Here is a 13,767-nt window from a genome sequence, read left to right on the forward strand (position 1 = left end):
GATGAACTGAGCGAAAAAATTAATTTATCTTGGTTTCATCTGGAAACTTGTATTCTATCAAGAAGATATCTGGATTCAACAAATATTCAAAATCTGTCTTAATCAAACCCAAAATCATAGGAAACCCTTCAGACAGTTTTGTGGTTTGAACACTGTGTGCCTTTATAATATTGTTCATCACAATTTAATTCCAAACTGATCCATGACATTTCATCCACCTTGGTAGAAATGAATAAAAACGTCATAACCCTTTTTATAGCGCTTCCGAAAGGTGGACCTTTCTTCTTCAGGGGCAAATTACCAATTCGAAAAGTCCAACTTTGAACAGCACTCAAAGAAAAAAAAAAGGTTATGGTATTTTTATTCATTTCTATCAAGACTTCTTGGACCTACGTGTTGTTTTAAACATCATGAAAAATTCCATCCACCTTAATCAAGTGAGAATATTTTTAGAAATGACCACTGTCAGAAGCTTACACAACAAATATCGTCTGCTATCTTTACAAACAAGTTTTTAAAAACACATTCAGAAGGTTGGTAACTATTAGGTTGAGGAATAATTCGTGAGCGTTTTTAAATAATTTAATTCAAGCATTACATGCAAGACTATACAATACTTCAATGCATGAACACATTACACCCAAAACATTTATTATGATACTTTATTTCATGTATATAATATGCATTGTTTTAAACGAAATTGCAAGAAATTAAATGCGAAAAGCAGATGGTGTCGAAAATGCTCGATTTTGTCCACTTGACATTCCATTTAATGAGCTGTAATTGAAAGCAAAAATTAAAGACATATGAAAATCAAACACACCATCTATTAGAGCAAACAATTATCTACCAAATGACATGAAATATTTTGCGAAAGCGTTTCATTTATGAATATATTTTTTTAACTTGAAAAAACGCTCACGAATTATTCCTCAACCCAATATTAAGAATGTTACTTTTAACTGAAGAAGATCTTCATTATCGAACCAGTTGGAACCAGACTAACTGTATCCTGTTAGTTGATGTAACAAATAAATTGTTACATTGCAATCATTGTCATCAAACATTAATATAGACAAAATATACGTGAATATTTTATTATACCAAACATATGTTAGAAATTATACAATTTTTATTTTTATTTTTAAAAAGAGAATAATGGCATTATATTTTTTGTTAAAATTACGAAAGAAATCGATAAGTTACGGAATCTCTGCTGTAGTTCTGCTCATTTCAATCATATTTAATTTGTTAGGGTATACTCCTTTGGATTATATCTATCTATCTATATATACAGGGACGTATACATTAGATAATCTTTTCAGATTGAAAACGTCATAAAAACAAGAAATTTTAATCTATAAAGTCGTTGTTATCGAACACCTACGAAATTAAATACATTTACAACAATTTCGTAAAGTTAATCCACTTATGAATGCAACATAAATAACGAAACAAAATGGAAGTTGGCAGTATTAATTGGGAAATATTTTTTTAAGTGAAGTGCATAGATAATGTAACGTGTAAATTTCCATCGTAAAAATGTTTTTTGTTTTAATAATACAGGTTTTAAAACGTCCTATGTTTCTTTGATTCTTACCATTTTATGCTAGTTTCTGTAGTTTGTATCTCGATAATTTTAGAACTGGTTCGCCAATTACTGCTGTTGGTGACAGACTGAAAATTCGAATTAACTGTGTGGGATAGAGACAAATTGTTTTTAGATACTTAAAAATCTAGGTTTTTAAAAATATATCACAAATAAAAAGTTGGCTATTTCTTGATGACTAGTTGATTAGATCTTTATGGTATTTTAAGTGCAATGTAACTAGAAAAAAAAAAGTACAACACATGCTTGGAGTGATTTTTATCATTTCAATTGGCTATAATTGTTCAAGGACATGTTCTTTAGTATGTTTGAGATACCCAATTGTTCATACGTCTATTATTATATACTGCTGCAGCAGTTAGCTAATCGATTTATTGACTGAAAATTGCAAAGGTAGAATTCGATAAATTTGAAATTGATTTTTTTTTTATTACTCGTCGTATTTTCAGATGTTAAAGTGTCGTAAATGCAAATCACCGTTTCATCTTAAGTGTTCCTACCACGAGAAGACCGAAGACACGGGTCTCTCGATGTCCTAGCCGAAGTTTGGACTTTCACCATGTTAAATTGCTCTATTGCTCTGTGTTTCTGAATTTTATTTGCTCGCCGAGTGTTTCACAGCAGGGAGCTAGAACTCTGTCATGATAATCCGTCAGAATTATGGCACACCAACTCGCACCCAGTGTTCCGACGTCACTAAAAGCACTTGGATGTTCAGCCAATAACAAGCAGGAATCAGTGAACAATAATCAGTACGAGTTCCACATTAACCAATGAGGTTTCGGAAGGAGTAATTGACGGTAATTGTCATCCTCCCCGCTGTAATTCAAGGTAAAGGCTGGGCGGAAAGCTTAGGCATGTCTCACCCAGTGTCACTTCGTTGTGATTTACAGTAGCCGATGGCAGAAAGTCCCATATCAGGACTGTCGTTTTACTTTGTTCGCACAGTACACTAGGAAATTCACTAAACGCTAACACCATCACTCTCGGGTCTCGTTGGAGTAGTTACGTCTGTTACCCTGCAGAGAAGACGCGTACCCGCGTGTGGCACACACTTTGTTAATCTTTGCCTCACAGCAGACTGGTTAGTAGGAGGGTCCGCAGTTATACAGTTATTCAGTATGTCAGTTTCCATGGCAAAGGATCCACCCACTATTACAGAGATTGCGCGGGACTCTGCCGAATTTCGATCGTCCATCAGTCGGCATTCTTCAGGTTCTGACCCCGGCTTAATGGATCCTAATTCCCCATCATCAGATTCCGACGACCGCAGAAAAAGTTGGTACGACGATCATCTCGGAACATCCCCGCCTGGACAGTCATCCGATGAAAAACTGTCACCTTCAAACTTGAAAGTAATGAAAGGTAAAAAAGAAAAATCTCGTCGCTCTAGTACACTTTATTAACTTGTTCGCAACTGGCATTAGTTTTGTATTTATTCCCAATGCTTTTTTGTGGAGTAATCCCATGGTAAATGTACATTATCAGCCACTTCTGATCTAGGCTACCTACATGCATCAGAAATAAAAATAACATTATAAATAACATACGTAATTCAATACAATGGTTTAACTTCGTGTATGTAATATAAAACAACATTATTTCACTCGCGTTAACGTTGTGTTTGTTAGGAGCGTTTTTTTAATTATGTAAACTGTCATATAAAGTTACTGAAACAGATTCGTTTCTTTAAATAAGTATGAATTTGTGAAGAACAACGTCTTATGATACACTCGTTTTTGTTGAAATGAGCGCTAGCTAATTATGCAACATTTTGTGAATAGTTGTATCTGATAATACACTTATTTTTGTTGTATTGTAATTGTTAATTCATTCTGTAAAGGTTAATGTAGGAGGAGCTTTCTATTATTCTGTAACGTGCTTGTTTCTTTCTATTTATCGAAGTTTGTTTGCTCAGTGTATAAAACTTTGTGCTGAATAAGTATTAATGTTTCATATCATAGCCTTTTTATTGTAATAAAAAATCAAGAAATAGCTTATATGTGTATACTACGTGCTATATCAGAGACGTATGATATTTCAGAATATTTGCTATATCTTTTAAGCCCCCATTCACGTCAATGCGAACCTGAAAAATACCGTTATTTATTTTATACTTAAACTGTGTTTTCTGACCATTCATCCATCAACTCACGGTTTACGTATCATCCTCTTATGTTTCAAACCCACAAGTGACTGGAAACTGCTGCTTTAAATTCTAAAACACTGTTTTATAAAATATCTACAAACAATTGTTTTCTCGTAGATGCTTTTGAGCTCTTAATACTGTGTTGTGAAATGTCTGTAATAAAGTCACTGTATTATAAGACCGTGTTTCCATACTTCAGTTGATAACCACAATGTTCATATGAAAAAAAGTCACAACCTTCATTTATATGGATCGATTAAAGTATTCAATACGTATATTCCAATACGTGGAAAATATTCAGATAAAGGTGGTATTTATTTATTAAGGATCTGCTCAAGTGGTTTGTACACGACTGTAACTTGAAATGAAATATTTATCAAACTGCAATGTACATATTATATCGTCTAGTTTGGGCTTAAGCACTACGTGCCATCCAACAAAAACAATATTGTCACAAATTATCGGCAACGCTCGTTATTTGTTATTTTGAATTTCGCGCAAAGCAGCTCAAGGGCTATCTGCGCTAGCCGTCCCTAATTTAGTAGTGTAAGACTGGAGGGAAGGCAACTAGTCATCACCACCTACCGCCAGCTCTTGGGCTATTCTTTTACCAACAAATAGTGGAATTGACCTAACATTATAACGCTCCCACGGCTGAAAGGGCGAGCATGTTTGGTGCGACCGGGATTCGAACCCGCGACCCTCGGATTACGAGTCGAACGCCTTAACCCACCTGGCTATGCCGGGCCGCAGCGTTCGTAATATGCAATTTTGTTCTAAAGCAGTTCGTAAACATGTTTGATTTCATTCTGCTGAAGCGATAATTTGCCGTTAAAGTTACGAAAAAATGGTTCAATTTACTCTTTACTTCTCTAGGAACTACAGCGCTGTCTTTTAATGATCTTATACCAGCAAAACCATATATAGCATCCAGGAATTATGTATTAAAGAATTACTTATAGCAGTATATAATGTCAATATAGCATCCAGGAATTATGTATTAAAGAATTACTTATAGCAGTATATAATGTCAACCATCGTTATTGTATTTTATGAAACTGATATCTTTGTCCACTCGCAGGTAAAGCTACTATTTCAGATTTAAAACTTTAATGTGTTTCCTAATTGCTTACTGTTTAATATAAATTCTTCTCTGTCCATTAGTTGTGTACCTTTTCTAATGTTCCTGTTTTGTAATATTTTAAGTAGAATCCAAAGCTGACTGACGTTAATTTTCCTCAACTCAATGTTTTCATACTGTTTCATACTTCGATCACAGATTATCCCACCATCACTAAGATTTCCTTGTCATACTGTTATTACGACTCAGTGATGCCTAAAACATTTACCTCTCAAATACTATTTGACAACTGTAAACCTTAAACAACATTATTATAAGTAGCTTACAATTTTTTATTCGTAAATAGTGTCACTATGATCGCTTCTTGAATATTTTTATTTCGGAGTGAATGATAAAGTTACATACAATTATCATTTATCTGAAGTTCACCCTAACAGTTATTCGAAACGTAATAACTTTCAAACATTCTTGCAAACTTAGTAACATTTCAAACAATTAAATGAAAGATTTACCAAAACACTAACTAATATGATATGAAGGTGGATCTTAGAAATATGGGCCCAGCATGGCCAGGTGGGTTAAGGCGTTCGACTCGTAATCTGAGGGTCGCGGGTTCGAATCTCCGTAACACAAAACATGTTCGCCCTTTCAGCAGTGGAGGCGTTGTAATGTTACGGTTAATCGTCGGTAAAAGAGTAGCCCAAAAGTTGGCGGTGGGTGGTGATGACTAGTTGCCTTCCCTCTAGTCTTATACTGCTAAATTAGGGACGGCTAGCACAGATAGCCCTCGAGTAGCTTTGCGCGATATTAAAAACAAACAAACCTTAGAAATGTGAAGGTGCGTGTGTTGCATCACCTTCGCTAATCAATAAAAATGTTTCTTGGTGTTATTTTCACCTGTGTTTTTACTCGCGTACGTAATTGCTTCTCTTTAGCCTAAAGATGTTATCATTGTGATTTGTTGAGTTTTTGACGTTATGTATAATTAGAACGATGTTACTTTTTGTGGATAAGTTGTGATTTCCAAATTTTAATTAATTTGGTATATACTTTTCTGGTGCTGTATTTTAACGAAATGTACTGTTCATAAACATGAAAGTGGTCATAAAAATATGTATCCAGATATATGTCGTGTTTTACTACTATTTTCCCTTTTTGGGTTACATGTACAAATGAATATCTGACAATACGTTTGAGGCACTTATATTTTGTTGAAGTCTCATTAACTTGCTAGTCCAAGCTAATGCATCTATTGTAAATGTGCAATGAATAACGAACGTGCCTTAATGTCCAGATTAACGTTAACGGAGATACATTTTTAGTTGTTAGTAGAAACATCATGAAACCTGCTTTGTTTATGCTGTACGCGCTGTATTTTGAGTAAAAAACTTTCCTTATTGGATCGTAGATTTTTCTGAAATGTTCTTAATCAGCTAATGATGACTCACCTCCGGAAGTCGGTGTGGAATGTTCTTCCTATGTCCAGCGTAAAGAGAAAGAAAACGTCTCTTTGATGATTCCTGGAAAGCCCACCCAGTTAGACAAGATCAACGATAGCATTGTAAAGTAGTAGAACGTTACAACAGGAGAGGACAGAAATTCCGATAGGCTCTTAGTGTCTTCTTTTTTACAGTTAACTTAACCGAGTGAGTTGTTTGGCCAGAGCTCAGAATGATCCTTACCTAACAGGTGGACAACTTATGTATATACTGTAACACAAATTGGGGACAATATTTCAACTTTAACTTTGTAAGGAAAAGTATGAACCCACTCTGGTTTTCTGCGACAACATGTTAAGATATATACAAATTTAGTAGAGCTTGTTTATGATAAGCAAGTCAGTTAGGCCTAGGGGGTTCTTTGGAAATGCTCGTATTTTGCAGTCAACCCCGCACAAGTTTTTCGTGCCCTAAAAGGGTCAGTCGGCTGTCAGAAAACAGTGCTAACATTGCATTCATTAATCTCACGGCATTGGAGGCGGAAAGATCGAGCAGGCGCCACGCGCCATGTGCCCTCAGTCTTTCTCATCCCGTGATAGTAAAGCATAACCAAGAGAACATGGGTATTGCTCCTTACTGAGTGACGTCGTAAAAGATAAGTAGCTAGATGAAAACAGTGGTGCAGATAAAGATTTTTTCTTCAAAAAACTGTCAACTTAAGTGAGGTATTTAGATTAAAAAAGTGAGAGCGAACTGTCACCCAGTAAACATCATCATTAGATATGAACTGTAAGCCATCCGTAAGGTGCAGCTGCCAAGATTTGTCATTAGCAACGCTAGATCTGCGCATTTTCACTGAAAACATCTGTTGTGAACAAACCTTCCGTAGAGAATCTTGCAACAACGTAGCTCTCATTACAACACATTAAGAGAGGAAAGGCTGTATAGTACAATCTTACAAATAAAGTGAAGCCAAAGCAAGGAATCCGCGAAGTCGCTTTTCACTGTTATTAAGACGTTGTTAGTGTATCAAGTTGTATTTTTACATTAATGTATCTACGTTAAAAATAGACTAAAGAAAAAGAAAGTAGAAGGACATGTAAGCTGTCATTAAATTGCTTATTCTATTATTAATTTCGCTTATTCTTTTCTATCTTTTCAGATATATCATGTCCCTTTCTGTTACAAAACAAACCCATATGCACTCTAGTCTCCCAAAGCCCTATCCTACTATCGCCTTGACGTCTTATTAGCTTCCTTCACTTACAACTTTAGCCCTCCATGCCCAACTATATACAGCACAGAAAACGTAAGAGCCACGTGAGATAGTGGGATTACAGGAGAACATATCGTTAGCAGTGACGGTGCCAAACTAATGCCGAATCAGTGCATTCTAAACATTATCAATTTATGATTTTTGCATACATCTAGTTAGAATGTAATAAGTTTGATATAAGTAATTGGAAAATTTTTAGTTCCATCTACTTGGGTAGCTCTTTTGATCAGAAGTTATTCATAACTTCTAAATGTTTCGAAATGCAATATGTAAAGGAAGAAAACAATGCATTTTTTTATGTTTACGTGAAAAACAGATTACGTTAAGATCGTAACAGAAGCCTCGCTCTGAGACCGAAACTGTGTACCAAAAGAATTGGAGTACGTTTATAAAAGTCAGAAACCATTATAATATTTCTCTTTAAACATCTGTACGCAATCAAATTAACTTAAGTGATGGTAAAATAACATATATGTATGTATACATTGAAAGAAATATTCGGATAATATAGAATTGGATTGTCAATATTGGAGTTCTGAATTTCGCATGAGGCCACCTGCAGATAGCTGTTTCTAACTCAGAACTGATACTGCACACTCACTCTATCAAAGGAAGCTAGTAGATCCACAGTAGGATAGGAAAAACCCATAGTCAACTTTTGGACTACTTTTTATTTGGTCTGATAGTGAAATTTTACCTTCAATATTATAGTATACTCATCGGGCCAAAGTGTCGAGAGCGTTTTTGTAGCAACAGTTTAAAATGTGGTTTGTTATTACGGATTGTTCAAGAATTACGACAGTAATTTCAAAACAAATTAATATACAATTAGTACCCACTTATTCTGATATTATTTTGTCTATTTTATAAATGTAAAAGTATATTTTACCTTTAAAAATAAAAACTGGATCATATTACAACCACAAAACATACACAATTTTAATCACACAAAAGAATTTAAAATACATATGCTCCTTATTTTGATGTAACAATGGAGCCTCTAGGACTCAAATTCATTTTGTTGTGGTTGTAAATATAATTGTTGAAAACATGGTAAGATTTTCATAATTATACTTTTTTGGGCCTTTTTATATCATAAATTTGATAACAACTCACGAAGTGAGTCTAATCAGCCCTGTTAAACGGTCGTACATATTATTCAAAGTAGATTCTGCCAGTGTTAGTTGTAAAATTTCATACGACGATGATTTTGAACACACTCCACACATTCAGTTCCGGATGCATTATAAGAGTGACAGTCAGTCCTGTTATTCAAAGCCACAGTCCTTATTGAGGCGAGTGCTACTGGTTGGCTGTTTTTACTTTGTCCAGTTTAAAATTAAGGAGAGATGTATATCTTAACCCTAGAAATCATTGCCATAGCCACTTTATGTCATATCAAGTGTCCTTCAACCATTTTCCACATAAAGGCATTTTAATTAAATCGTAGGCTTCAATGTGTTGCTGTGTGCTTCACCTGTGGTCTGAGTTTTCCACCTTTCTTTTTCTTTTTCCTGGTTTACAGATGACTTTTCTGAAACCCCAACATAAAATCTGAAACGTAATGAAAACAAGAATCATCGCGAAAATGAAGCAGAAAACTGAGTAAAATGGTTTACAGAGTTGCCTAAATAAATTTAAGATTCTGTAGATGAGCGTGTCACATCTTATGAATGTTCTAGTCGCGTGTTAGTTGTGAATATGCTATATAAATATAGAATAAATTAAGTAATACACTGAATACTCGATGTTCTGAAGAGCAATCGATCTATCTGTTAAGAACATTTTACCAGGCTCCGATCGAGTACCACTGCGCACATTAATTGCGACTTGATCTATTTGGTATAAAAGGAAAGGCCTCGTCGGAACATATAGAGTGGTTGGCGTATTATTAAATCCACTTTATTTTCATTCGGAAGTTTTTATATATATAATTAAAATGTTGAATCACGTAGATCTTTGAAAACATGCCAGTAATTTTTATTAACCAATCAAATAAGCTGATTTCGTTATTACAAATTTCGCGGATAAACATCGTGATAAGTTTCTAAGTTTAGGTATTCAATAGCCCTAACGACCACAATATTCATGTATTATCACTAAATACCGAAGCAAAACTATTCTCATAAGACCAATCTCCTTGTTTCACATTCAGTCTATGCGATAATTTGATTTCTTTTACCTTTGTGCTTTTAGTTTGTTAATCATGAAGTTGACTGTGGATAATATGGCAATGCTATTTAATAAAGTGATCTCAATTATTACATATTTCAAATTAAAAAAAGATATATCCTTAAATAATTTATTGGTACGTAAATAAGTTCGTAGAAAACAGATCCCTCCGTAGAGAAAGGTTTATATAAGAACAAATTTAATTATTGTAATATTCTTTGTTGTTTTGAACTGGGATGGGTAGATTGAGGAAAGACAAATTTCAACCATATTCTTATGAAAGAAAAAATAAATCTATATTTTTAATTTGTCCAAAAATATAAGCGTTAAATGCTAATCATAGGCCTAACACACTATCTAATAGCATAACAATTTTTTTCAGAAATACATTTATAAAAACCTTCCATTAAATGTAAATTTTATTTACAGTTCCAAAATAAACAAATTAATAATATCTTTGATTTGTACTATGTTTGTGATTCTGTATACATCTGGAGGTCGATAAGGTTGTAATCTGGATGTATTATTTTCACTCCTAGATACCGCTCTCGACTTAAACAACATTCGTCGATACCGAACAGCCTTCACTCGTGAACAACTGGCTCGGTTAGAGAAAGAATTCTGCCGGGAAAGTTACGTATCCAGACCCCGTCGTTGTGAGCTAGCTGCGGCTCTCAACCTTCCCGAGAGTACGATAAAGGTATGATTTTTAAAATCCATATGAGAAGAAGGGGATATTTTTACAAGTTTAAATGAAACAAAAAATCGATATGAGGAGTAATATGAACACATTTAACAAACCTTTCCGAAGTGCATTGTAAGATAGCATTGTTGAATGAATGTAAGTGATCTATTGTTCCGAATAGCCTCAATACAGTTCCTTAAAATACAAAATTGCATAACTGTTGTAACTAAAACCTGTAAATCATCGTGTCTTTATAACAGAAAAAGTGGATTATGTACTTTTAAATAGTTATATTATACAATTTATTCAAAATACCTAGCAATTTAGGGCATATTTGAGCAAGTCTTTGAAGAGATAAAAGCGTTCTGAATGCGTTGTACGTATTAACCATAGGAGAAAGGAGAATAGTGGTGAATAAAACTCGTGTTATTACAGAATATCAAAGGCTAGAACAGCACTGTTTAATTACCTATCTTGTACGCAACAGTTAGAATATCTGTTTCACATCCGGTCTCCTCATAGTAAAATAACCCTTGAGGACAGTGTGTGTGCGTGCTGTTGTTGATTTTCACTGTGAGATATATGAACCAATAGTAACGGGAAAATATAAAGTTTGTTGACTGAACCAATTTACTTGTAAATTTACATTAACATCTAAGGAACCATTCAAAACAATAGTATACTGTATTTACCTCCTACTGGGACTAGAAAGGTATAGGAGTGTGTCAAGATGAGATCCACAGGTTTACCCGTTATTTATATTAATATATAAGAAGCCATTCAAAGCAGTGATACCATACAATTAGTTTGTATAGAGGTTAAAAAGGTTTAGAGGATCTATGTCATAACAACTAAGAAGCTGTTCAAAATAATGATATCTAAAGTTTAACTCCTACTGGGACTAGGGAGTTTCATGAGACTAAGATTCACAGAGCTATTTAGAAATTCATAAAAATGTATTCGCTGTTATAAGTTACAAAAAAGATAAGTGGTTTTTACTTTTATTGGAATGGGTCATTAAAATATGGATAATAAAGACGGGATTCTTTTTTTTTTTCCAAATAGTGAACTCATTGTTAACTTGTATAATTTTCGCGGTGTATTAATCTGTTTTAACCAGTAAAACATTTGTTGATCGTTGTATAAAGATTTTGTAAAAAAAAAAAAAAAACCTCTGAATTTAAGAATAATCCGAGTTTATGCTGAACGTTCCCGGGCCTGGCATGGCCTAGCGCGTTAAGGCGTGCGCTTCGTAATCTGAGGGTCGAGGGTTCGCGCCCGAGTCCCGCCAAACATGCTCGCCCTCCCAGCTGTGGGGGCGTTATAATGTGACGGTCAATCCCACTTTTCGTTGGTAAAAGAGTAGCCCAAGAGTTGGCGGTGGGTGGTGATGACTAGCTGCCTTCCCTCTAGTCTTACACTTCTAAATTAGGGACGGCTATCACAGATAGCCCTCGAGTAGCTTTGTGCGAAATTCCAAAACAAACAAACAAACTGAACGTTCCCAATCATGTTTTATAGCCCGTTTCGTGATGTAGGCTTCATTTCTTGCGTATTTGTGAGGTAGAGCAGAGAAGAGTTTAAAAAAAGTTAAATTAAAATATCGAAATAAAAATGATGAAAACAAATGAAATAATATTGTTAAAGGTAACAATAACAGCAATTATGAACTAAAAAGAGAGCTTGGAAACTTGACTGACGTTGTAATATTACATCCTATATTTTATTTATAAGTTTCAAAGTTCGAATGTGTAGGTAAATATGTGTCCGTATTTTATAAAGCACTAGAACTAAGTCGTGTATTTATACCTCCATATAAAGGTACTTAATAAGTTTATAATACATCGTGCAAACGGTAGTTAAATATGTTGATGGATCAGTTTTATTGACTATTTATCAGACGTTTCATGTTATGTTATCTTTCTCTAGGTGTGGTTCCAAAACAGAAGAATGAAAGACAAACGCCAAAGAATGGCATTCGCTTGGCCGTATGCTGATCCACATTTTGCCGCTTACATGCTCAACGCCGCCGCTGCAGCCTCGGCTGGCGGCTATCCATACGCTCTACCGACTGGTGCAATGTCCTTTGGTTACTACGGCACTTTGACTCCTTTTGGCAGATATCACCCTTACAATCTGCCAGTTCGGCCGCAGTCCACTCTTATAGCTTCTCCATATCTACGGCCAACATCAGGCCCCTCTACAGAGTCTGTGTCTTTAGCATCTGGAACAAGTGGACCCACAACCCCAATGAATCCTCCCATTTTTCCTGAAGCCCTTAACGGACACTTCCATGCGTGTGGACCTTCTCCAACTTTATCCACTGCCACAGATCCGTGTAGATGTCAGTTGTTCACCTACCCCGGATTAGGGGTTGGGTTAGGAGTGGGTGTAACCCCCAGTACCACTAGTAACGCCAATTTATCAGTTCAGAGTCCACTAAGATGTCCCTCTCAGACCACAACAGAAAATCCTCGGCCGAGCCTGTTCCAACCATATAAAGCAGACGTTGAAAGGGTATAAATTTCATTTTTATAATAAAACAAATTTAAGACAGTCAAGAGAATTTTGAAAAATGCTGTGATGAATTATTGTTGTTCAATTCCTTACAATTTTGTTTCAAAAACGTTTCTGGAATAGCAACACACTCTCCCATTTAGTGCAATCAGAAGACATCAGCCAGCATGGTATCTCACAGAACATACATGAAGGACCAGAGGACATTGTAAGGGAATTACTATTTGTTATTTTGTTTAGTTACAATGACCACCAATGATGTAAATATGATGTTTACCTGTACAGTTTCTGTGTATTATAAACATTTCTTTCTGAGGCTTAGATATTTACAACTTTATAGATTTATATCAATGTCATCCATAATTACAGCACTTCCGGGCCTTGAACTTAAATAATGCTCTACCTGAACGAAAACACCTTTTATCATATTTAGTTATTCAGAAATAGTTAGGCAAAGCAAGTTGTTTGGAACGAGTGGATGTCCAGTGTCACTTGTTTCTGATAGTATCTGAGATATTTTGAGTTTTTTAATTATTTTGTTCTTCATTTTCAGTTGCAAAACTGAGGTGAAAATTTGCCTTTTCAATCAAATACTTGAATAAATAAATAATATTTCTCAACTTTTTGTTGTTTTTTCAGTTCCTGTACTCCATAAATAATATATCATAATTGTATACAGAGCTTCAAATTTAACACTTGTCAATAATTATGAAAAACCAATCTTTGAACTGAAGAAACCTTTATACAACACTGACCACATTAAATAATTCTACATATCTGTCCATGTTGTGCAGCGTAATTAAATAAAATATTATAAGTGTAATCCAAGAACAAAATAT

At 34.7% G+C, this 13,767-nt stretch overlaps 1 protein-coding gene across 1 annotated transcript; it reads left to right on the forward strand.

The window, feature by feature from the left end:
• The first annotated feature begins 2,449 nt into the window (after nt 1-2,449).
• On the forward strand, nt 2,450-13,549 carry LOC143232101 (homeobox even-skipped homolog protein 1-like). Its single transcript, XM_076467175.1, has 3 exons — nt 2,450-2,974; nt 10,266-10,426; nt 12,341-13,549. Exons 1-3 carry the CDS (start codon nt 2,731-2,733, stop codon nt 12,932-12,934), a joined length of 999 nt encoding a protein of 332 aa, XP_076323290.1. The 5' UTR covers nt 2,450-2,730; the 3' UTR covers nt 12,935-13,549.
• Nucleotides 13,550-13,767: the final 218 nt, after the last annotated feature.

This window comes from Tachypleus tridentatus, chromosome 11 (assembly GCF_004210375.1).
Source record: "Tachypleus tridentatus isolate NWPU-2018 chromosome 11, ASM421037v1, whole genome shotgun sequence".
NCBI lineage: Eukaryota > Metazoa > Arthropoda > Merostomata > Xiphosura > Limulidae > Tachypleus > Tachypleus tridentatus.

What these genes read in the sequence shown, in the direction of transcription:
- LOC143232101 (XM_076467175.1), top strand. Translation starts at nt 2,731, where the DNA reads ATGTCAGTTTCCATGGCAAAGGATCCACCCACTATTACAGAGATTGCG. An exon ending in AAACTTGAAAGTAATGAAAG is followed by an intron (nt 2,975 to 10,265) that starts GTAAAAAAGAAA and finishes TTTCACTCCTAG; the next exon opens with ATACCGCTCTCGACTTAAAC. An exon ending in TTCCCGAGAGTACGATAAAG is followed by an intron (nt 10,427 to 12,340) that starts GTATGATTTTTA and finishes ATCTTTCTCTAG; the next exon opens with GTGTGGTTCCAAAACAGAAG.